This window comes from Pristiophorus japonicus, chromosome 1 (genome assembly GCF_044704955.1).
Source record: "Pristiophorus japonicus isolate sPriJap1 chromosome 1, sPriJap1.hap1, whole genome shotgun sequence".
Taxonomy (NCBI): domain Eukaryota; kingdom Metazoa; phylum Chordata; class Chondrichthyes; family Pristiophoridae; genus Pristiophorus; species Pristiophorus japonicus.
Window position 1 is genome coordinate 397504260 of NC_091977.1, and position 26329 is coordinate 397530588.

Sequence of the window (26329 nt, forward strand, 5' to 3'; positions counted from 1 at the left end):
TATTTACAATATACATTAATGATTTAGACAAAGGAATTGAATGCAATATCTCCAAGTTTACAGATGACACTAAGCTGGGTGGCAGTGTGAGCTGTGAGGAGGATGCTAAGAGCCTGCAGGGTGACTTGGACAGGTTAGGTGACCGGGCAAATGCATGGCAGATGCAGTATAATGTAGATAAATGTGAGGTTATCCACTTTGGTGGCAAAAACAGGAATGCAGAATATTATCTGAATGTTGACAGATTAGGAAAAGAGGAGGTGCAACGAGACCTGGGTGTCATGGTACATCAAGCTCTCTGCAGCCGGGAGCACGAGTCCCGAAGGCTGTGTTGCCTGCCCGGTGCTAGGGTTCAGGACATCTCCTCAGGGCTGCAGAGGGGAGGGGAAGATCCAGTTGTCATGGTCCACGTGAGTGCCAACGACATAGATAGGACAAAGAAAGACATTCTGCTGAGGGAGTATGAGCGGCTAGGGGCCAAATTAAAAAGCAGAACCACAAAGGTAATAATCTCTGGATTACTACCCAAGCCACGAACACATTTGCATAGGGTAAATAAGATCAGAGTTAAACATATGGCTCAAGTACTGTGTGTGAGAAATGGGTTTTGGTTCGTGGAACACTGGCACCAGTACTGGGGTAAGAGGGAGCTGTTCCTTTCGGACAAGCTCCACTTAAACAAGGGTCCTGGTGAATCAAATAACTACGGCTGTAGAGAGGGCTTTAAGCTAATTAGTGGGGGGGGGGGGGCAGGAGGATTCAGCTGAGCAAAAATTTTAAAAGTCAAATAACAAGGAGAAGGCAATTAGGGTAGCACTGGGGGAAATAAAAACCAGAGCGTGCCAGGAATGGACAGAGTGTATAAGCATAAAGGTGAATCAGAAAGTGGGGTCAAACCAGGAAAAAAATGGTAAAAAAAAAATTTAAAAGCTCTTTATTTGAATGCACATAGCAATGATAAAAAAAAATAGATGAGCTGACGGCACAAATTGATACAAATGGGTATGATCTGATAGCCTTTACAGAGACGTGGTTGCAAGGTGACCAGGACTGGGAACTAAATATTCTGGGGTATTTGACAATCCGGAAGGACAGACAGAAAGGAAAACGAGGTGGGGTAGCACTGTTAATAAAGGATGGGATCAGTGTGTTAGTGAGAAACAACATTGGCTCAGAGGATCAAAATGTTGAATCAGTTTGAATGGAGATAAAACTACCCAACAGTGGATAATCAAGGTCTATAGAAAGGGAGGAACTTAATATAATCACTATCACTTATAAAGTACTACTCGGTAAAATAATGGGATTAAAGGCAGACAAGTCCCCTGGACCTGATGGCTTACATCCTAGGGTCTTAAAAGAGGTGGGTGCAGAGATAGTGGATGCATTGGTTGTAATCTACCAAAATTCCCTGGATTCTGGGATGGGCCCAGCCGATTGGAAAACCGCAAATGTAACGTTGGGAAAATGCTAGTCTATTATTCAGGAAGCAGTAGCGGAACATCTGGAAAAACATAATTCAATCAAGCAGAGTCAGTATGGTTTTATGAAAGGGAAATCATGTTTGACAAATTTGCTGGAGTTCTTTGAGGATGTAAAAAGCAGGGTGGATAAGGGGGAAACCAGTGGATGTAGTGTATTTGGATTTCCAGAAGGCATTCGATAAGGTGCCACATAAAAGGTTACTGCACAAGATAAAAATTCACGCGGTAGGAGGTAATATATTAGCATGGATATATGATTGGCTAACTAACAGAAAACAGAGAGTCGGGATAAATGGGTCATTTTCCGGTTGGCAAACAGTGACTAGTGAGGTGCCACAGGGATCGGTGCTAGGTCCTCAACTATTTACAATCTATATTAATGACTTGGATGAAGGGACCAAGTATAATGTTGCCAAGTTTGCTGATGATACAAAGATGGGTGGGAAAGCAAACTGTGAGGAGGACACAAAAAATCTGCAGAGGGATATAGAGAGGCTAAGTGAGTGGGCAAAAATCTGGCAGATGGAGTATGTGGGAAAATATGATGTTATCCACTTTGGCAGTAAAAATAGAAAAGCAAATTACAATTTAAATGGAGAAAAATTGCAAAGTGTTGCAGTACAGAGACACCTGTGGTCCTTGTGCATGAAACAGAAAAAGTTAGTATGTAGGTACAGCAAGTAATAGGAAGGCAAATGGAATGTTGGTCTTTATTGCAAGTATAAAAGCAGAGAAGTCCTGCTACAACTGTCATCATCATAGGCAGACCCTCAGAATCGAGGAAGACTTGCTTCACACTTAACATGAGTTCTTAGGTGGCTGTACAGTCCAATACGAGAACCACAGTCTCTGTCACAGGTGGGACAGATAGTCGTTGAGGGAAAAGGTGGGTGGGACTGGTTTGCCGCCTGCTCTTACTGCTGCCTGTGCTTGATTTCTGCATGCACTCGGCGATGACACTCGAGGAGCTCAGCGCCCTCCCCGATGCACTTCCTCCACTTAGGGCAGTCTTTGGCCATGGATTCCCCGGTGTCAGTGGGGATGTTGCACTTTATCAGGGAGGCTTTAAGGCCACATAGTTCGCATGCCAGACATGAGACTCCCAAAGCAATGGGGCCAGCCATTTCTCAGCCTGCATCGATTAATATGCAGATGCTGCAGTGTGCAGATGGCTCAATGTGTGATGCACATCATTGTGTCCCCAATTTAAGACGTGCAAGAATGAGGAGGAGGGCCAGACCATATACACCCCGCAGGTAGCGGGAAAAGAGGTCTTACCTCGACGTGTCCGACCACACCTGCCTTCGGAGACTGCGCTTCCACAAGGTGGTGATCAATGAAATATGTGAGCTCATCAGGCCACATATGCAGCCTGCCATCAGGACATCAGTGTCGGTTGAGGTCAAGGTCACCGCAGCATTGTCTTTCTACGCGTCCAGTTGCTTTCAGGCCTCCGCGGTCAAGATTTGCCCTCTGTCTCACCATGCCACTCATCACTGCATTAGACACGTCAAGGAGGCCCTGTACATGCGAAGGATGGACTTTATCAGCTTGCCCATGACCACGGAGGCTCAGACTGACAGGCCTGGAGCATTCTACCGCATCATTGCTAAGTTCCCCAGGGTGCAGGGAGCAACACAGTGCACTCACATCGCCCTGCGACCACCTTCTCAGGACCCGGAGTTTTTCATAATGATGCCAAAAAAGGGCAGGGACACTTTCATCACAGTACCCACCCAGGCATTGTAATGATGAAAGCGATAGCCAGATCCCACGGGTTGTGGCCCGGTATCGATGCAAACTCAGAGTCCTGTGTGCACAAATGTAACACATGTTCACAGTTAAGCAATGCACCCAGGGAGGCGCCATTAAGTTTATGGTCCTGGCCCTCCAAACCGTGGTCCAGGGTCCATGTCGACTATGGAGGCCCATTCATGGGAAAAATGTTCCTTGTGGTTGTAGATGCGTACTCCAAATGGATTGAATGTGAGATAATATCGGTAAGCACGTCCGCTGCCACCATTGAATGTTTGCCACGCACGGCCTGCCTGATGTCCTTGTGAGTTACAATGGGCCATGCTTCACCAGTGCCGAGTTCAAAGAGTTCATGACCCACAATGGAATCAAACATGTCACATCTGCCCCGTTTAAACCAGCATCCAATGGTCAGGCACAGCGAGCAATACAAACAATCAAGCAGAGCTTGAAGAGGGTAACTGAAGGCTCACTGCAGACTCGCCTCTCCCGAGTCCTGCTTAGTTACCGCACAAGACCCCACTCGCTCACTGGGGTTCCCCTCACTGATCTGCTCATGAAAAAGGCACTTAATACAAGGCTCTCGTGAGACTATCCTGATCTACACGAACGGGTAGAGAGCAGGCGGCTTCAACAGAATACATAGCATGATCGCGCAAATGTGTTACGCGAAATCGAGATTAATGATCCTATATTTGTGATAAACTATGGACAAGGTCCCAAGTGGCTCCCCGGCACTGTCGTGGCCAAAGAGTAGGGTGTTTCTGGTCAAACTTTCAAATAGACTCACCTGCACAAAACACTTGGACCAAACCAAACGCAGATTGACGGACTATCCAGAACAACCAACAATAGACAGTACCTTTTTCGACCCCCCAACACACATACACACACACGTGGCAACCAATCCAGTGGTTGACCACGAAGCAGAACCACCTGCAGCAGCCCAGCAGGACTCACCACACCCAACAGCCCTGCAAGGCCAGCTGCGCAGCAGCCCAGCGAGGGCCCAACAAACGACTCACCAAAACCAGCATTTGCACCAAGACGATCAACCAGGGAAAGGAAGGCCCCAGATCGACACACATTGTAAATAGTAACACTATTTACTTTGGGGCGGGGGAGTGTTAGATATGTAAATCTGTAAATACCTTGTTCAACCACCAGAGGGCTCATCCCCTGGAGTCCCAAGGAATCCCACAATCCCTTGGGGGCACCTGTATATAAGGAGGCCTCACAGGCTGGAGAGGCACTCTGGAGACCTGTAATAAAGGTCACACATTACTTTAAGCTTACAGTATCTGGTCAGATTCTTTATTCAAGACACAGCACCACCCACAACCGACTTTTTCCATCATTGACATCAATCAAATGTTCAACATGTCCAGCTACACAGAATACAAATGCAAAGCAGGAGGGTGGTCCCCTCCCCCCATACTTTACAACACCTCACTTTCCTTCCCCCCTCCCCCGGAACTCCTCAGGCGGTGCCTCATTCGGGGGGGGATGAAGGCAGAGGCGGTGGTTGCACGGATACGGGAGCGGGGGGTGCCGAGGGGGGATCATTTTCTGATGCAGAAGCAGGATCTTGGTCCTTCCTCTCATCTGTCATTCGCAGTGGTGGTGCGGAACCTCGGGGTGGAGTGCTGCGCTCTGGGAGCACTGTGGCAGCAGTGTTCCTGGCTATCGCATCCAGGGCCTCTGCCATCCGCGGAACGTACTCAGTCATGGTGGCCAGCTGTCGGAATATGCCCCCCAATGCATCGAGGAGCTGGTCACCAATGTCTACAGTCCTCCTGGACAACTCTACCATCTCTCCGCTCTCATGTGGCGCTCGTGGACCAGACCTGCCGCGTCCACGAAGCCTCCGTGGGCTCTGCGCCGTCCTGGGGACAAATGGGGTGCCCTGTGGCGAGGTGCTTGGGGCCGGTACCTCCAGAGTGGAGGCGGGAATGACCGGAAGACCAATAGATGGCCTTGGGGTGGAATGGCTTCTGGAGCGTGGCGATGCAGGTTCCTCGAAGTTTGCGCTCTCATCCGTAGAGAACAGACCCAGCAGATTGACGGGCAAGAATCGGAGCTCCTCAGCACCAGATGTAGGATCGTCCGGAGAGTCGGGCCCCGTGCCCCCACCTTCTGGCCTCTGTGGTCTTGCCTGGGGCCGCGCTGCTGGCTGAACTACAAAACACAAATGAGGTTATTAGAGGAGAAGGGGGTGCTAGGGTCACAAGGTGATTCCAGCACTACACACAGCATATGCATAACAAAAGCACCACTGCTGTCAAAATCATCACAGACATCACATTTCATGACCATCAACACATTGTGCATTGCAATGTTTTTCATTAGGCCAGCATTATTTCTAAGACAATTTTAGAAATCATCTATTATATAGGATTGTTCGGATAGGAGTGGGTGTCCCATCTATTGACTTTACATCACGCAATGGTGCAAGCTTTACTCACGTGGCATCACTTCAGGCTTCCATGGCTGTCCGGGGGTGCTTCCCCACGAGTGCGAGCACCCACTCCTCCATGTCAGTGATGTCGCTGGGGATTGGGGACTGGTGGCCCCAACCCCCCCACTCGCCTCTGCACGGATCTCATCGTTGATAGCTTCTTCTGTAAAAGGTGACAGGACGACATGGCATGAGATCATTGCGTGATATCCTTGCAAGGTACTGTCACAGAGACTGATACAACACATAACTGACAGATGTAATCATGATTATTATGATAATTATCATTCTTTACCTAAAGTCGTACACCGTGACCGCAGGCTTTGAGTACAACATTCCCGGTAAAAGTGAAAAACCTCACATCTGCTGTCACTCACTCATGACTCTTACAAATTAAATTATATAAATACATAAGTACACGTAAGTAAATGTAATACTTACTCTTCCGGATCCCACAAGGTCATTCCATCGTTTGCGGCATTGGTTGCCCTCACGCACCTCGTTGGTTGCCGATGAGACCACCTTTGCTATCTCGGTCCATATCTTCTGGTAGGCCTTTGGGGTGGGCTTCCCATGCCCTGCCTGTGTCAAATCACCCCAGCGTAACTCGGCCTCCTACAGGAGGGAGGCCTTTGCCTCATCCGAGAACCTCCTCGCTCTTTTGCGCCCTCCAATGTGCTCCTCTCTCAGCTCACTGCTCTCGCCAGCATCAGTCTCCACAGCGTGCTGTGGTGCCTCCTCCTCTCCCTTCATTATAGGCCAAATTCGGGCAAATATGTGGCTGGTAACAGCTAATTTTTGTTTCCCTATTTGCTCTAAAGCTCTAAACTCTCCCTCCTTCCTCCCAAATCAGCCACATCACACCTACACACGTCTTCAGTCCCTCTCAGCTCCCTCTCTCTCTGTCTCCTCTTCTGCGCATGTCATGATGACCCTCAACATCCTGAATTGCGGGAATTGAGCGTTGCTATGCCATTGCTAAGGACGGCGACACTTTACAGCAGAAGGTCAGAGAGATTTAACACTGCCGCCCATTTCATATTGCTCGCGGTAACGCCCAATTTAAAAAATGGAGACGAGGTGCTTTGAGAATGGACGAGAAGCTGGCGATCTGAAAACCCATTTTTACCACTGACGCCTGAAATTATGGCCATTTTTGGGCGATATGCACAAAAGTGTAAAATCTATCCCATAGTCTCAGAATAAGGGGCCGCCCATTTAAAACTGAGATGAGGAGGAATTTCTTCTCTGAGGGTTGTAAATCTATGGAATCCTCTGCCCCCAGAGAGCTGTGGCGGCTGGGTCTTTGAATATATTTAAGGCAGAGATAGACAGATTTTTGAGCAATAAGGGAGTAAAGGGTTACAGGGAGCGGGCAGGGAAGTGGAACTGAGTCCATTTTCAGACCAGCCATGATCTTATTGAAAGGCGGAGCAGGCTCGATGGGCCGAATGGCCTAATCCTGCTCCTATTTCTTGTTATGTTCTTATGTACTGCCACTGGCAATGCTGCTATTCAAACAAAATAGCTTAGTTAGCTTTCTTTTCTTTCAATTGTAGATATGACATATTTAACACATGAAACATGATGGACAGGTAAAGACCCTCGAGTTCATCGAGCCTGTCCCTCACAACTGTGATAACTTGTGCATTACACTCCACCTCACCCAAAACCATGTGATCTCCTGGGCGAGGCAAAAAAACAGATTTAAAAACTCTAGCCAATTTCGGGACAAAATTTGGGAAGTTCCTTTCCGACCCATCTAGGCGATCGAAACTAGTCCAGATCACTCCGTAATCCACAACTAAATATATATTTTTTAAAACATCTCAGACTAAATTGACCTACACTCTTTTTTTGATGAACTAGCTTTGTGAAAAGATAAGTATATACTGTGTGTCTATTTAATGTTGTAAAACTTGCATCTCCACAAACTTTCTGCCATTTTTTTATTTCCTATGTAATATGGCTATGTTGTAATTCAACTCTCTACAAGTGGAGCCACTGCAGCATCACAATTGGCAGAAGGGTTTAGTTACAGCATGACTAATTTACATAGTCAGTTTCCATTATAAATGTAGACAAGAAAATTTATAATGGAAAAATGTGAGACAGAATGCAAGATTTCAAAATGTGGACTGAATTATATTTGCACACCCTAATCCAATTAACCCCGCTCCCTATCTTCCCCACACAGCGGCAACAGGAGCGGAGCCAAGATGGTGGCGTTCTGGAGACAGGCCGGGCTGAGTTACGTTCATTACTCTCAGATCTGTGCGCAAGCGGTGCGGGCTTCTCTGAAACCCCAGTACCAAGCAGACACCAAGAAATGCAACTGTCAAAGTCAACAAATCAAATCAGTAATGTGATTTGAGCAACTTCCACAGACTTGAGCTTTTGATTGAGAACTCTTCCTATCTATCATCCCAAAAGATGGAACCGCGAGCCCATTCGAAGATTGTTTCTGTAAAACTGACCAAATGCTAATTCAAAATACAGATTTAATTTTTGTTCAAAACCCTCTCCCTAAATCCCTTTTAGTATTTTTGTGTAGTTCTCATTGCAAATCAAATTTAGGATAGAGGAACAGATGCCACAAATATTTAATATAAGATTAGTGATTAATGAATTAATACCTAAAGCACAACAAATACAGGATAAACATTAAATTGCGGCAAGCTAATATCCAATCTATATATTCCATACGATGAAGTGAGTCATGTCTTGGGAGAATACTCAATTAACATAGTCAGTTTGCAACTTTTCTTTGCCCGTTTTCCTAACACATACATTTTGTGGTGTTATAGGCCATCATTCGAGCAGAGTTCATGGGACTGGCATTGGGGAGAAAGGGGTTGGAAAAAAGATTAATTTTGAAGAGAAGAATCTGGCACAAAATAAAATATTTCCAGAATGTGTGGTTTAGAAAATTCAAAGCATTCCACATAGAATTTAGTGATAATTGTGAAGCATTAGCAAGTTTATAGATTTTAGAACATTTGGACGGTATGGGAAAAATATGAATAAAGGCAGGACTTTTTTAACCCTGGTTTGTTTGAACAGGCCTGCAAAATTGCACATGTGAATATCAGATGAGGGCAGGATTACGCTCGACTCTGATGCTGCCATAGTCAAACAGTTTGCCGATACTTTGTGTCAAAGCTCATAGATGAATAATAGCCTTCTGGATGAAGTACCCATAGAATAATATCCTCATAGCAAATGACAGTCTTTAGGAGAGAAAAGGATAAGAACATTTTGACAAAAAAAGAAGTCAGATTTCATGCTTCCCTTTCCTCCAGCATCTCTGGGGTAAACTTATCAACAGTACTGAGCCATTAATATCAGGTTCAGATTTGATCCCTGATTTTTGCCAAGTTACCAACGTCAGACGTGGTATCACAATTGGCTTAAGAAATACAAAAGAATAAAAAAAGTCAGGCAAGGTTCCATCCTGAGAGAAAGTGTGCATGTGTGGAAGACAGGGGATGACACTGCCCAGTTTAACATGATGAAGAATGACCATGTAGATAAGGTACTGGAGAATCACCAATATCCAATGAACCAGGGGCCAACATGAGTCAGAAGCTTTGGGAAAAGCGAGGAAAGGGAGGACAAAAAAAGAAACTTAAAATGTATTTTTTGTATTTTTCATGCAAATATGTTTTGGAGAGTTAGTCCCCCTTTCCAGAGAGAGTGTGATTGTTAGTCAGAAGGGTTGACTAAGAACTTGAATGCTCGCGACGAATATATGTTCAGATCTTGGTTCACGAGAATCTACTTCACAATCTGGTTGCAAGTAAAATACTAGTTCATAACATTTAACAAAAGTTTTGGCTTTGACTTACCCAACAACAATCCTGTACCAAACGTATCATCTTTCACTGAAGCAGACTTGGAACGTTCTCTCGGAGAGTCATGTATTTCATTTATCAAATATCTATTGGTACAGTAAAAGTATAAGATTTTGACAGTCAACACATCATTACTATTGTAAGAAATCATGGATTGGAAGAAATAATAGTCTGTTACATGTTCCCTAGCTCAGCAGTTTGCCTAAGTTGAGGACATAGAAGGACTCCAGTCACGTCAAGAAATGAGTTGTATAGAGGGGTGAGGGGTGCTTCTAAAGAGCACTGCAGACTTGTTGCCAATGACGATGGTTGTGCTCCTGTGAGCAGAAACCCCTCTCGGACAGCAGCACTTAGAAGTCTTTAATAGATTGAAACATTATTCTGGAATGAGTATAAATGAGTGTCACATTTTTGACCATTGTGTGTTGACTCTTTTTACATTTTCAGGCATGTGATAGCTAAAAGGTTTTGGTATTCTCTGTTCCTGTTTATTACTTTAATACTGACCCAGCCCAAGCATTTGCTGTTTCTACAATACTGCATATTTACACCATGCTTGTAAGTGATTTAGTTGAGTCCATTATAAAATTTGCAAGGTCAGGACAGAAAAACAGGCCTTCAAGGCATAGCTGTGCTGATAAGGGGTTTAGCAAGGAGCCTTAAAGATAAACAAGCTGTCTCTGGAAATGACAATAAGACATTCAGACAGAGATAAGGAAGAAAATGACCTCATAGGTACCATCTCCCCTGTAATTGGACAATTGAATGGTTAAAAAAAATGATTGTCGCAAACTATCCGCCGGCATATCAAAATAATGTACATATATGGGCAACCGAGAAAACAGACTGACTGAGGAGCTTCAAGATGGACCCCATGCTGGCTTCGGCCTCACACCTCCACCAGCTTGGGATCTATTCCGAAACCACCATTCTGCCTCAACGCCCGTCCGTTTCATTCTGGTGCCGTAGATCATTTTCATCAGTCACAGATTGTATGTCTACTATCTCTATCTTAATTGAGTGTTGTATTTGATTATGCTTATAGCTGCCGCTCCCTAATAAAACACCTTACAACTTCTAAGACCCTTTGGGTAATCTGCGTATGACCTGTGATCCAAATCTTAAATTTTTTTGCAGCAAGACATAACCAAAGATAGCGAAACCTTTTGAGAATGCTTTTATTCCCATGCCTGTGTTCACAGCAAACACCTCAAACTCGTTTTTATAGAGACACTTCATTGATCTCAAAATTCCTTGGTCCATTGGCTGTATCAGTGATGTAACATTTGGAGGTAAGTAGATTCCATGGACATTATCCTTTACCAGAAGCTCAAAATCAGGATGTGCTGAGCAATTGTCGAGCAGCAAGTATATTTTGCAGTTTTCCTCAAGGTCAGCTTCTGTGCAATGAGCACGCGCCCAAGGGACAAAATTCTTCTCAAACCAGTTCAGAAAGATCACCCTGGTAACCCATGTTTTCTTATTGGCATAATAATGCACTGGTAATACTCTCAAACCCTTGAAACATCTTGGATGCTGGCTTCTCCCAATGACCATAAGCTTACACTTGTGTCCCAGCCGTATTTGCAGCAGCAAGCACAGTCAACCTATCCTTGGCGTCTTTTACACCTGCTGGCTGCGTTTCATCTGCTGCTGCTAATGTCTTTCGCGGTACGTAGTGCCAAAACAGTGCTGTCTTGTCAGCATTGTACATTTGCTCAGATGAAAAGGTTTTCATCAGCAATTAGTTTGATGAACTCAGCAATATAATTTTCAGCTGTCTCATGATCTGCTGAGGATTTCTCACCACATACTTTCAGTTGCCTGATGCCATGTTAAATTTGGGTAGCCAACCAGAAAAGTACTTGCATGGAGTTTCAATCCCCAGTTGTGCATGGAATATTTTAGCTTGTTGCACCACCACTGGGCCAAACAAAGGAACCTTTTCACTTTGCCTCTGTCGTTACCATTCCATCGCTGCTCGATCCAAATCATCACATTTCGACTTATGTATACTTTTTCTCTTACTCATTTCCTTATGAACATCACTTTCCGCATAAAACTTCATGAGTTGTTCCTTCTGTTTTCTGATATCATAGATGGTGGAGAGTCCAACACCATACTCCTCACTCAATCTTCTCACTGAAGCACCTCTATCTGATCTCTGGAGTAACTCCACTTTCTTGGTAATTGAAAGTGAACTATGCTTCCTCATTCCTTTATCTGAACCCATTGGGGTACCTGTTGGCCTTTTTGACATGTTTGCAATGACAACACAAATTTACTTATGCAGATCTTTAAATCGGGAAAAACACCACAGCGATGGAGTCAGGTTGGATGGGGTCTGATCATGGAATGTAGGTGGGTCAGGTGAGGTAGCCCTATAATGTTTAATGCCACTAATTTTTTTTTTAAATGTTGAATTTAAAATTGCATGTACAGTACAGGTGCAGGTAGTATTTTTTATTACAGGTACAGACGGCAAGTTTAAAATTACAATCTGGTCAGGTCAGCTCAGATGAGGTCGGGTCAGCTCCGCTCGGAGTCATGGGGCACGGCGATCCGATCACGCGTTGCTACTTTGGGGAGCTGCAGTGTGCTGTGCAGAATTTGATTCTGGCCGGGAACTTGCGCGTGGGAGGGGGCTTGCGCGCAGGAGCTGACTTGGGCGTGGGAGCTTGGTTGGTTCTGACCAAAGGGATTTGTTGGCTGTGCAGAGTTGATTGTGGCTGAAGGGACTTGTGTGCTGTGCAGAGTTGCTGCGGACCCAGGAGCAGCGGTGCGGTGACTTGTGAAGACCTGGCCTGGAAAAGGTAGGATTGGTGTTTTTATCCTTGCAATTTTTGTCACTGTACGGTAGGTGGATTTCACTTTTTGACTTTTCACTGGGCCCGGCTGGTGGCGGTAACGATTTGGCAGGGTGTCCGGATTCCAGAACATTTTGAGGATTCTGGACGACCCTGCCACGGATCGTCCCGGAGTCCATATTCGGAACACCGGATTTTGGACGCTGCACCTGTACTGCAGCACTTTGCAATTTTTCTCCATTTAATTATAATTTGCTTTTCTATTATTTTTGCCAAGTGGATAACCTCACATTTTCCCACATTATACTCTATCTGCCAAATTTTTGCCCACTCACTTAGTTTGTCTATATTCCGTTGTCTATATTCCTGTATTATTTTTTGTGCCCTCCTCACAATTTGCTTTCCCACTCATCTTTGTATCATCACTTGGCTACATTACACTCGGTCCCTTCATCCAAGTCATTAACATAGATTGTAAATAGTTGAGGACCCAGCACCAATCCCTGCGGCATCTCACTAATCACTGTTTGTCAACAGGAAAATGACCCATTTATCCTGACTCTCTGTTTTGTTAGTTAGCCAATCCTCTATAAGAACATAAGAAATAGGAGCAGGAGTAGGCCATACGGCCCCTTGAGCCTGCTCCGCCATTTAATACGATCATGGCTGATCCGATCATGGACTCAGGTCCTCTTCCCTGCCCGCTCCCCATAATCCCTTATTCCCTTATTGGTTAAGAAACTATCTATCTCTGATTTAAATTTATTCAATGTCCCAGCTTCCACAGCTATCTGAGGGAGCAAATTCCATAGATTTACAACTCAGAGAGAAGAAATTCCTCCTCATTTCAGTTTTAAATGGGCGGCCCCTTATTCTAAGATTATGCCCCCTAGTTCTAGTCTCCCCTATCAGTGGAAACATCCTCTCTGCATCCACCTTGTCAAGGCTCCTCATAATTACGTTTCGATAAGATCACCTCTCATTCTTCTGAATTCCAATGAGTAGAGGTCCAACCTCCTCAACCTTTCCTCATTAGTCAACCCCCTCATCTCCGGAATCAACCTAGTGAACCTTCTCTGAACTGCCTCCAAAGCAAGTATATCCTTTCGTAAATATGGAAACCAAAACTGCTCGCAGTATTCCAGGTGTGGCCTCACCAATACCCTGTATAACTGTAGCAAGATTTCCCTGCTTTTATATTCCATCCCCTTTGCAATAAAGGCCAAGACTCCATTGGCCTTCCTGACCACTTGCTGTATCTGTATACTAACCTTTTGTGTTTCATGCACGTACCCCCAGGTCCCGCTGTACTGCGGCACTTTGCAATCTTTCTCCATTTAAAAATAACTTGCTCTTTGATTTTTTTTCTGAAAAAGTACATGACCTCACACTTTCCAACATTATACTCCATTTGCCAAATTTTTGCCCACCCACTTAGCCTGTCTATGTCCTTTTGCAGATTTTTTGTGTCCTCCTCACACATTGCTTTTCCTCCCATCTTTGTATCGTCAGCAAACTTGGCTACGTGACACTCGGTCCCTTCTTCCAAGACGTTAATATAGATTGTAAATAGTTGGGGTTCCAGCACTGATCTCTGCGGTACCCCACTGTTATGCTATCCCTACTAATATATTACCCTCCACCCTGTGCAAGGTTATACCCATCAGGAAAGGATGAACAGGTTGGGTCTCTTTTCACTTGAAAAGACAAGGCTGAGGCTTGACCCAATAGAGATCTTAAAGGAGGTGGAATTTGGCTCAAAGGAGGCCGTTTTTTGGGAGCTACAAGGCACTTTAGTGTTGCACAATGGTGTCCACGGCGCATGCACACACGTCTGACGCAATGCACGCCGGAAGCCACTTGGCTAAAGGGGTTAGCAAGTGCGTTCTTAGCATCCATCGGAAGTATGCAGAGCAGGCAGATCATGACATCAATCAGCGTGCAACATTGATTGAACGCCAGCGCTACCATTTTGGAGCTTCACCATCCTGCCGATGCCCTCCCTTAACCTCACACAGCTGAACATGACGTTAAGCAGCATGAAGAAGTTCCCACCAGGGTTATTTCAAGGGATCATCAACTACTTACAGGTTAGTTGTTGGTTTAGTTCTTCTGGCTGTTACTGCAATTCCACATGCTTTCCATAGTAGTTTATAGGGAGTGGTACGGCAGGTACTGAAGTACTTTTTGTTGACCAGTTGCTCCCAGACATTGGTGTACTCGTAGACCTTCCCATTGGACTGGGGGAATGAGCAAAGGCCACGCAAAGCAGGACGAGCTGCTAGAAGAGGAACAGGAGGGGTAGAAGGGCTCTCAGCTGGAGGCCATATCCACACAGGGTGTTCAGATAAGAACGTAAGAAATAGGAGCAGTAGGAGGCCACATGGCCAGTCGAGCTGCTCCACCATTTAATACGATCATGGCTGATCTGATCATGGATTCAGGTCCACTTCCCTGCCCGATCCCCATAACCCCATATTCCCTTATCGGTTAAGAAACTGTATCTCTCTCTCTTAAATTTATTCAATGATCCAGCTTCCACAGCTCTCTGAGGCAGTGAATTCCATAGATTCACAACCCTCAGCGAGAAAAAATTCCTTCTCATCTTGGTTTTAAATGGGCGGCCCCTTATTCTAAGATTATGCCCCCTAGTCCTAGTCTCCCCCATCAGTGGAAACATCCTCACTGCATCCACCTTGTCAAGGCCCCTCATAATCTTATACGTTCTCCACCAGAACATCAGCTATGACTGATGTTAAAGATGTCTGAACTTCACTAAGGAGGTTGGCAATGAAATCTGCCAACTGCTGCAGCAACAACTCCAACCTCAGAGCAGGGCAAGGACTGCATTCTCAGTGGCTGTGAAGGCTGATCATGGCTATGAACTTTTATGCATTTGACTCCTTCTCGGCTGGTGCTGAAAATGTTACCAACATCTCTGTTTTCAGTGCATTGTTCCATAAGACTGAGGCTCTCTGTCCAGAGAGAAGCAGGCGGAGCGAGCACAAGGCTTTGCTAGGATTGCAAGCTTCCCCATAGTTCAGCTCGTCCTGCTTTGCGTGGCCTTTGCTCATTCCCCCAGTCCAATGGGAAGGTCTACGAGTACACCAATGTCTTGGAGCAACTGGTCAAAAAAAAGTACTTCAGTACCTGCCATTGAATATGTGCAAATTGCTTTGCGTGCAGCTCACATTAACTCTGCCATGTACCTGAACCGAAAGGAATTACATTCCCTCAATGTGCAACAGGTGTGTGACCATAGGCAGTGCATCATGCAGGTCAATGCTCGGTATCCTGGCAGCACTCACGATGCATTCATTCTGCGCAGTCCGCTGTGCCAGCTATATTTCAGCCAACATGGCAAACCAAAGGGTGGCTACTGGGCGACGAGGGCAATCCACTGAGGACATGGCTCATGACTTTGGTTTGCAATCGTGCGCAGCATGCATACGAGAGCCATGCTGCTACACGAAATCTGATAGAGCATTGGCATGCTGACGCAATGATTCCACAGCCTGGACCGCTCTGGAGGAGCCCAGCAGTACTTGGTTGAGGGGTCTTTAGATTTTTTTTCTTCATTCGTTCAGGGGATGTGGGCATCACTAGCACGACCAGCATTTATTGCCCACCTCAAATTGCCCTTGAGAAGGAGGTTGTGAGCTGCCTTCTTGAACCACAGTCCATGTGGTGAAGGTACGCCCACAGTGCTGTTAGGTAGGGACTTACAGGATTTTGACCCAGCGACTATGAAGGAATGGCGATATATTTCCATGTCAGGATGGTTTCCTTTTATTCATTCCTAACTAAGGAAATAAAGGATGGTATCAAATTGAAAACAGTGGCATACAAAGTGGCCAAGATTAATGGGAGGCCAGAGGATTATGAAACTTTTAAAAACCAGCAAAGATTAACTAAAAAAAAATTTTAAAAAAGAGGGAAGATAGATTATGAAAGTAAACTAGCAAGAAATATAAAAACAGATAGTAAGAGTTTCTACAGGTATATAAAAAGGAAGAGTGTGGCTAAAGTAAATGTTGGTCTCTTAGAGGATGAGACTGGGGAATTATTAATGGGAAACAGGGAAATGGCAGAGACTTTGAACAAATATTTGTATCGGTCTACACGGTAGAAGACACTAAAAATATCTCAATAGTGGATAATCAAGGGGCTATAGGGAGGGAGAAACTTAAAACAATCATCATTACTAAAGAAAAAGTACTCAGTAAAATAATGGGACTAAAGATGGACAAGTCCCCTGGACCTGATGGCTTGCATCCTAGGGTCTTAAAAGAAGTGGATGCAGAGATAGTGGATGCATTAGTTGTAATCTACGAAAATTTCCTGGAGAGGTCCCAGCGGATTGGAAAACCGCAAATGTAATGCCCCTATTTTTAAAAAAAAGGGAGACCAGTTAGCCTAACATCTGTCGTTGGGAAAATGCTGTAGTCCATTATTAAGGAAGCAGTAGCAAGACATTTGGAAGAGCATAATACAGTCAAGCAGAGTCAGCATGATTTTATGAAAGGGAAATCATGTTTAACAAATTTGCTGGAGTTCTTTGAGGATGTAACAAGCAGGGTGGATAAGGGTGAAATCAGTGGATGCGGTGTATTTGGATTTCCAGCAGGCATTCGATAAGGCGCCACATAAAAGGTTACTGCACAAGATGAAAGTTCAGGGGGTTGGGGGGAGAGTCCGAGTTCGGGAGAGTCGGCGAGGTGGGAGGTCGGCGACTGAGTCAGGTCGTCGGCGAGTCGTTCGGCCCCGTGAGGTCGGCGAGTCGGTCGGTCCCGTGAGGTCGGCCCCCGTGAGGTCTGCGAGTCAGTTGGCCCCCGTGAGGTCGGCGAGTCGGTCGGCCCCCGTGAGGTCGGCGAGTCGGTCGGCCCCCGTGAGGTCTGCGAGTCGGTCGGCCCCCGTGAGGTCTGCGAGTCGGTCGGCCCCCGTGAGGTCGGCCGGCCCCGGAGGTCAGCGAGTCGGTCGGCCCCGTGAGGTCGGCCAGCCCCGGAGTCGGCGAGTCGGTCGGCCCCCGTGAGGTCGGCGAGTCGGTCGGCCCCCGTGAGGTCGGCGAGTCGGTCGGCCCCCGTGAGGTCGGTCGGCCCCCGTGAGGTCAGCGAGTCGGTCAGCCCCGTGAGGTCGGCCAGCCCCGGAGTCGGCGAGTCGGTCGGCCCCGTGAGGTCGGCAAGTCGGTCGGCCCCCGTGAGGTCGGCGAGTCGGTCAGCCCCGTGAGGTCGGCCAGCCCCGGAGTCGGCGAGTCGGTCGGCCCCGTGAGGTCGGCGAGTCGGTCAGCCCCGTGAGGTCGGCCAGCCCCGGAGTCGGCGAGTCGGTCGGCCCCGTGAGGTCGGCGAGTCGGTCGGCCCCCGTGAGGTCGGCCAGCCCCGGAGTCGGCGAGTCGGTCGGCCCCGTGAGGTCGGCGAGTCGGTCGGCGAGTCGGTCGGCCCCCGTGAGGTCGGCGAGTCGGTCGGCCCCGTGAGGTCGGCCAGCCCCGGAGTCGGCGAGTCGGTCGGCCCCGTGAGGTCGGCGAGTCGGTCGGCCCCGTGAGGTCGGCGAGTCGGTCAGCCCCGTGAGGTCGGCCAGCCCCGGAGTCGGCGAGTCGGTCGGCCCCGTGAGGTCGGCGAGTCGGTCGGCCCCCGTGAGGTCGGCCAGCCCCGGAGTCGGCGAGTCGGTCGGCCCCGTGAGGTCGGCGAGTCGGTCGGCCCCGTGAGGTCGGCGAGTCGGTCAGCCCCGTGAGGTCGGCCAGCCCTGGAGTCGGCGAGTCGGTCGGCCCCGTGAGGTCGGCGAGTCGGTCGGCCCCCGTGAGGTCGGCCAGCCCCGGAGTCGGCGAGTCGGTCGGCCCCGTGAGGTCGGCGAGTCGGTCGGCCCCGTGAGGTCGGCGAGTCGGTCGGCCCCCGTGAGGTCGGCGAGTCGGTCAGCCCCGTGAGGTCGGCGAGCCCCGGAGTCGGCGAGTCGGTCGGCCCCGTGAGGTCGGCGAGTCAGTCGGCCCCGTGAGGTCGGCGAGTCGGGAGTTCGGAGGCCGGTGAGATGAGTTGGTAAGTAGCTCTCTTTTCTCTTTTCTCTATTTCTTTTTAATTATGTCGGGAGTTCGGAGGCCACAGAGGTCGGTGAGTTCGGGAGGTCACAGAGGTCGGTGGGGTGAGTTGGTAAGTAGCTCTCTTTTTTCTATTTCTTTTAAAGTATATTTTAAACTAGATAAGGCTAACTAGAGGGATGGCAGTGCAGCTCAGTTCCGTGGAGTGCACATCCTGCAGCATGTGGGAAGTCCTGGACGCTTCACGCAGCCTAGACAACCATGTGTGCATGAGGTATCTCCAGCTTCAACTGTTCGAGCTCCGTGTTTCGGAGCTGGAGCAGTGGGTGGAGTCAATAAGATGCATCCGCGACGCTGAGAACTACATGGATAGCACATTTCAGGAGGTGGTCACCCCGCAGCTTAAAGGTGTGCAGGTAGCAGGGAAGTGGGTGACCACCAGACGTAGTAAGTGTGCTAGGCAGGTAGCGCAGGAGTCCCCCCGTGAGTCCATCTCGCTTTCAAACCAATATTCACTTCTGAGTATCGGCAAGGACAATGGTGACTCTGGGGAGTGCAGTCAGAGCCAATTCCAGGGCACCACGGGTGGCTCAGCTGCACAGGGGTGAGGGACAAAGAACAAAAAAGAGCCCTAGTGATAGCGGATTCTATAGTTAGGGGTACAGACAGGGGGTTCTGCCGAATGGTTTTGTGCCTCCAAGGATGTCACAGAGCGGACACAGGGCATTCTGGGGTGGGGGGGGGGCGAAGGGAGGGTAAACAGCTAGAGGTCGTGGTCCATATCGGGACCAACAACATAGGTAAAATAAGGGATGAGATCCTACAGGAAGAATTCAGTGAGCTAGGAAGAAATTTAAAGGGTAGGACCTCAAAGGTTGTAATCTCCGGGTTACTACCGGTGCCACGTGCTAATGAGTATAAGAATAGAAGGGTAGAGAGAATGAACACGTGGCTGGAAAGTTGGTGTTGAAGGAAAGGCTTTAAATTCTTGAGGCATTGGGATCGCTTCTGGGGGAGATGGGACCTGTACAAACCGGACGGGTTGCACCTCAACAGCGCCGGGACCAATATGTTCGGGGAGAGTTTAAACTAGCTTAACAGGGCGATGGGAACCTGAGACCGAATTCAAAAGGTAAGGAAGTAAAGCTGAAATTGGAAAGCAAGAATCTAGAAAGCGAATCTGTAAGACAGAGGAAACAGGGTTTAGTATGTAGTAAGCAAGGAGGTCTTCCTGTGCTGAATGGTGCAAGGGAACAGCAAATAAGGCGGATGAGCTAAGAGCACAGGTAGACACTTGAGAGCATGATACTATAGCTATTACAGAAACATGGCTGAAAGAGAGATAGGTTTGGCAGATCAATATTCCTGGCTACAGGATTTTGAGACACGATAGAGAGGGGGGGGGGGGTTGCGGTACTGATTAAAGAAATTATTACAGCGGTGAGGAGGGATGATATGGTAGAGGAATCATCAAATGAGGCCATATGGGTTGAATTGAAAAATAAAAAAGGGGCCATCAGACTGCTGGTCGTGAATTATAGATCCTCAAAGAGTGGGAGGGAGATAGAGAAGCAAATATGTAGGCAAATTGCTGTGGTCCAAAAACCATAGCTTAGTAATGGCAGGGGATTTTAATTATTCAAATATTGATTGGGATAAATTTAGTGTGAAGGGTATAGAGGGTGCGGAATTCTTGAATTCTTCAAGAGAACTTTTTTAGTCAGTATGTAGCAAGCCCAACACGAGAGAGGGCAGTCTTGGATTTAGTTTTGGGGAATGAAGCTGGGCAGATTAAAGGGGTATTAGTGGGAGAGCACTTGGATGCCAGTGACCATAATTCAGTCAGATTCAAGTTGGTTATGGATAAGGACAAGAATAGGCCTGGAATAAAAGTTCCGAATTGGGGAAATTTTGCTAAGTTAAGGAGTGATTTGGCCATGGTGGACTGGAAACAGCTACTTGTGGCTAAATCATTGTCAGTTCAGTGGGAGACATTTAAGGAGGAGATCCGGAAGGCTCAGGCCAAACATAGAAACATAGAAAATAGGTGCAGGAGCAGGCCATTCGGCCCTTCGAGCCTGCACTGCCATTCAATATGATCATGGCTGATCATGCAACCTCAGTACCCCACCCCTGCCTTCTCTCCATACCCCCTGATCCCTTTAGTCGTAAGGGCCACATCTAACTCCCTTTTGAAAATGTCCAACAAACTGGACTCAACAACTTTCTGTGGCAGAGAATTTCACAAGTTCACAACTCTCTGGGTGAAAAAGTTTCTCCTAATCTCGGTCCTAGATGGCTTACCCCTTATCATTAGATTGTGACCCCTGGTTCTGGACTTCCCCAACATCGGGAACATTCTTCCTGCATCTAACCTGTTCAGTCCCGTCAGAATTTTATAAGTTTCTATGAGATCCCCTCTCATTCTTCTAAAATCCAGTGGATATAAGCCTAGCCGATCCAGTCTTTCCTCATGTGTCAGTCCTGCCATCCTGGGAATCAGTCTGGTGAACATTCGCTGCACTCCCTCAATAGCAAGCACGCCTTCCTCAGATTAGGAGACCAGAACTGCACACAATACTCAAGATATGGTCTCACCAAGGCCTTGTGCAACTGCAGTAAGACCTCCCTGCACCTATACTCAAATCCCCTCGCGATGAAGGCCAGCATGTCATTTGCTTTCTTTACTGCCTGCTGTACCTGCATGCCTACCTTCAATGACTAATGTACCATGACACCTAGGTCTCGTTGCACCTCTCCTTTTACTAATCTGTCACTATTCAGATAATAATCTGCCTTCCTGTTTTTGCCACCAAAGTGGATAACCTCACATTTATCCACATTATACTGCATCTGCCATGCATTTGCCCATTCACCTAACCTGTCCAAGTCCCCCTGCAGCCTCTTAGCATCTTCCTCGCAGCTCGTACCGCCACCCAGCTTAGTGTCATCTGCAAACTTGGAGATGTTACATTCAATTCCTTCGTCTAAATCATTAATGTATATTGTAAATAGCTGGGGTCCCAGCACTGAACCCTGTGGCGCCTCACTAGTCACTGCCTGCCATTCGGAAAAGGACCCGTTTATTCCCACTCTTTGCTTCCTGTCTGCCAACCAGTTCTCTATCCACGTCAATACATTACCTCCAATACCATGTGCCTTAATTTTGCACACTAATCAGTTGTGTGGTACCTTGTCAAAAGCCTTTTGAAAGTCCAAATACACCACATCCACTGGTTCTCCCTTATCCACTCTACTAGTTACATCCTCAAAAAATTCTAGAAGATTTGTCAAGCATGATTTCCTTTCATAAATCCATGCTGACTTGGACCAATCCTGTCACTGCTTTCCAAATATGCTATTACATCTTTAATAATTGATTCCAGCATTTTCCCCATTACCGATGTCAGGTTAACCAGTCTATAATTCCCTATTTTCTCTCTCCTTTTTTAAAAAAAAAGTGGGGTTACATTAGCTACCCTCTAATCTATAGGAACTGATCCAGAGTCCATGGAATGTTAGAAAATGACCACCAATGCATCTACTATTTCAAGGGCCACTTCCTTAAGTACTCTGGGATGAAACTATCAGGCCCTGGGGATTTATCGGCCTTCAGTCCCTTCAATTTCCCTCACACCATTTCCTGACTAGTAAGGATTTCCCTCAGGTCCCCCTTCTCACTAGACCCTCGGTCCCCTAGTATTTTCGGGAGGTTATTTGTGCCTTCCTTAGTGAAGCCAGAACCGAAGTATTTGTTCAATTGGTCTGCCATTTCCTTGTTTCCCATTATGAATTCACCTGATTCTGACTGCGAGGGACCTACATTAGTATTCGCTAATCTTTTTCTCTTCACATATCTATAGAAGCTTTTGCAGTCAGTTTTTATGTTCCCTGCAAGCTTACTCTCATACTCTATTTTCCCCCTCCTAATTAAACCCTTAGTCCTCCTCTGCTGCACTATAAATTTCTCCGTCCTCAGGTTTGCTGCTTTTTCTGGCATCTTCCTTGGATTTAACACTTTTCCTAATTTCCCTTGTTAGCCACGGTTGAGCCACCTTCCCTTTTTTATTCTTACGCCACACAGGATGTACAATTGTTGTAGTTCATCCATGTGATATTTAAATGTCTGCCATTGCCTATCCACCGTCAGCCTTTTAAGTATCATTCTCCAGTCTAACCTAGCCAATTCACGTCTCATACCGTCAAAGTTTCCTTTCTTTAAGTTCAGGACCCTAGTCTCTGAATTAACAGTGTCACTCTCCATCTTAATGAAGAATTTTACCATATTATGGTCAATCTTCCCCAAGGGGCCCCGCACGACCAGATTGCTAATTAATCCTCTCTCATTACACAAGACCCAGTCTAGGATGGCTTACTCTCTAGTTGGTTCCTCGACATATTGGTCTAGAAAACCATCACTTATACACGCCAGGAATTCCTCCTCCACAGTATTGCTACCAGTTAGGTTAGCCCAATCAATATGTAGATTAAAGTCACCCATGATAACTGCTGTACCCTTATTGCACGCATCCCTAATTTCCTGTTTGATGCCATCTCTAACCTCCCTACTACTGTTTGGTGATCTGTACACAACTCCCACTAATTTTTTCTGCCCTTTGGTGTTTCACACCACATAGATTCCACATTATCCATGCTAATGTCCTTCCTTACTATTGCATTAATCTGGGATTAGACTGAATGACTTTTTTGGACAGAGCAGATATAATGGTAAGTACTGCAGGGAATAGATGACGGCCAGGGTGATCTCCTGGACTAATTTCAATCGCCTGGATGGGTCGGAGAGGAATTTTCTCAGATTTGTTCTCCCTAAATTGGCCTGGGTTTTTATCTGGTTTTTGCCTCTCCCAGGAGATCACATGGCTCCGGTTGGGGTGGAGCGTAGAATGTTTTAGTATAAGAGGTGTCGTAGTTGTGGTGAGACAGATTGGTTGGGCTGGGTGCTCTGTGCATTTCCGTCATTGTTCATAGGTTTATATGTAACCTTTAGGGCTGCTGACCAAGGGCCGTGTGGCTCTTTGTCAGCCAGCGTGGACACAATGGGCCGGAATGGCCTCCTTCTGCGCTGTAAATGTTTATGTTTCTATATATTAGCATGGATAGAGGATTGGCTACAGTAACTAGTGGGGTGCCACAGGGATCGGTGCTGGGGCCTCAACTATTTACAATCTATATTACTGATTTGGATGAAGGGACCGAGTGTAACGTAGCCAAGTTTGCTGATGAAATCTGCAAAGGGATATGGGCAGGCTAAGTGAGTGGGCAACAATTTGGCAGATGGAGTATAATGTGGGAAAATGTGAGGTTATCCACTTTGGCAGAAAAAATTAAAAAGCAAATTATTATTTAAATGGAGAAAAATTACAAACTGCTGCAGTACAGAGGAATCGGGGGGTCCTTGTGCATGAAACACAAAAAGTTAGAATGCAGGTACAGCAAGTAATCAGGAAGGTAAATGGAATGTTGGTCTTTATTGCAACAACTGTCTAAGGCATTGGTGAGGTCTCACCTAGAGTACTGCGTACAGTTTTGGTCTCCTAATTTAAGGAGGGATATACTTGCATTGGAAGCAGTTCAGAAGATTTACTCGGTTGATTCCTGAAATGAAGAGGTTGACTTATGAAGAAATGTTGAGCAGGTTGGGCCTGTACTCATTGGAGTTCAGAAGAATGAGAGGTGATCTTATTGAGACATACAAGATAATGAGGGAGCTTGACAATGTAGATGCAGAGAGGATGTTTCCACTCATGGGGGAATCTAGAACTAGGGGGCATAGTTTTAGGATAAGGGGTCGCCCATTTAAAACTGAGATGAGGAGGAATTTCTTCTCTCAGAGGGTTGTAAATCTGTGGAATTCTCTGCCCAGAGAACTGTGGAGGCTGGGTTATTGAATATATTTAAGGTGATATAGACAGATTTTTGAGTGATAAGGGAGTAAAGGGTAATGGGGAGCAGGCAGGGTAGTGGAGCTGAGCCCATGATCAGATCAGCCATGATCTTATTGAATGGTGGAGCAGGCTCGAGGGGCCAAAAGGCCTACTCCTGCTCCCATTTCTTATGTTCTTATTCATGAGATGTGGACGTCACCGGCAAGGCCAGCATTTATTACCCATCCCCAGTGCCCTCAAGAAGTGGTGAATACAACTGAGTGGCTTCCTAGGCCATTTCGGGGATCAGTTAAGAGTCAACCACATTGCTGTGGGTCTTGAATCACAAAAAGGCCAGACCGGGTAAGGACAGCAGATTTCCTTCCGTAAAGGATAAATTTCCTTCCCTAAAGTGAAAAGAGAGCATAGAAAAGAATAAAGTAAGGGAGGACGTTGACGGCAAGGGAATAAATAGAGTTATAGAACAGGAGTCTAAAAAGATGGTTAAACATGAAGTGAGGGGGAATTCTATTAAAAATGAAATCCTATTTGTAGTGGAAAAAGAAGTTAATCAGAGGGAACCTAATTAAGTAAAATTAAAACCATAAGCAAGGCTGAGAAAAAAAAACAGAAAAGACACGTGCTAATACAGGGAAACTGCTGAACTAGATATACTGAGAATTAGCAAGGGTCGTGGCTGAGGTCAAAAGAACTTTCAGGAAGATAAATCAGCTTATCGCAGAAAAAAGTCAGTTGGGCTAAGTTGGAGACCTTATTCAATGAAAAATAAACTCCAAAGCTAGGTCACATGGGGTGGTAAGAGATTACAGGAAACAAAAGATGATTGAGAACATCTCAGCTGGTTGAGGGCAGATCGGCCAGGAGGGGAAGAGTTCACAGGCATGAAAATGATGTAGCACGTAACTAATCAGATAAAGAGCATACAGGGGAGGCAACAAAACTTTCTGTCAGTATAATTGTATTAATCAATGTAATCATAGGAGGTAGGTGAAAATTTGTGATGCGTCAAGGAAACAACAAATGGAACGCTTCCACGCGGAACTTAATGATTTTGCATGTATTTTAACTGTGTAAAGACAGTAGCCCGACAATTGTTCAGTGAGAGCAGTGGGAGTGTATCCAGTTGCAGGACTGGTGCGAGCCATTTCTCCCTTGATCAATTGAGTGAAAATAAACTCTTTTCTCTATATGCAGTCTTGTGTCGATACTCCACAACACTATTAAAAATGAGTTCAACTGTCTGTACAGCAATATACACACAGTGTTTGCAATAAAACAGGGGAGCTGGAGGTAATCATGCGTTGCGAGGTACCAGACATAGTTGGGATTGCTGAGACATGGCTACAGAAAAATCAGGATTGGGAATTAAACATTGCAGGGTATAACATATTTAAAAAAGATAGAGGGGGAAAAAGGGGAGATGGAGTAGCTGTACTTATTAGGGAGAACATAATGGCAGTAGAAAAAAGTGACACAGCTGTCAGCAAGGCAGAAATAGAATCCATATGGGTAGAGTTAAAAGATAATGAAGGATCAATCACACTAATAGATGTAGTCTACAGACCACCTAATAGTAGAAGGAAGGTGGAGGAAGAAATATGCAGACAAATTAGGGAAATGAGTAAAAAACATAGTATAATCATCATGGGGGATTTCAACTACCCCAATATTAATTGGGCAGAAGAGGTAGGTAATGGGGATAAGGGAATGGAGTTCCTACAATGTGTACAGGACTCCTTTCAAACCCAATACGTAAAAAGTCCAACAAGGGAGGATTCGCTATTAGATCTAGTAATGGGGAATGAACCAGAGCAGTTAAGAGAAGTAAAAGTAGGGGAACATCTAAGCAATAGTGACCATGATAAAATATGTTTTAAAATGACAATTGAGAACCAGGGTAATAACAGATCGAAGAAAAGCTGATTTTGAGGGGCTGAGAATAGAACTTGGGAAAATAAAATGGGCAACAATATTGGCAAAAAATGAAGTAGAACAGCAATGGGAAACATTTAAAATGGTGTTCAACAGAGTGCAGGAACA

The 26329-nt window shown here is 46.2% G+C and overlaps 2 protein-coding genes across 5 annotated transcripts in view; one reads left to right on the forward strand and one right to left on the reverse strand.

Moving 5' to 3' along the window:
- LOC139274688 (centrosome and spindle pole-associated protein 1) overlaps positions 1-26329 on the reverse strand; it is a 355670-nt gene that overhangs the window by 187679 nt on the left and 141662 nt on the right. For all 4 annotated transcript variants that reach the window (XM_070891381.1, XM_070891368.1, XM_070891373.1 and 1 more), the window contains one exon: positions 9546-9637. In XM_070891381.1, the coding sequence (XP_070747482.1) occupies positions 9546-9637 (92 nt within the window). The remainder of the gene's footprint in view (positions 1-9545; positions 9638-26329) is intronic.
- On the forward strand, positions 7909-8066 carry LOC139261392 (ATP synthase subunit epsilon-like protein, mitochondrial). The gene has a single exon (XM_070877063.1). It carries the CDS (start codon positions 7917-7919, stop codon positions 8064-8066), a length of 150 nt encoding a protein of 49 aa, XP_070733164.1. The 5' UTR covers positions 7909-7916.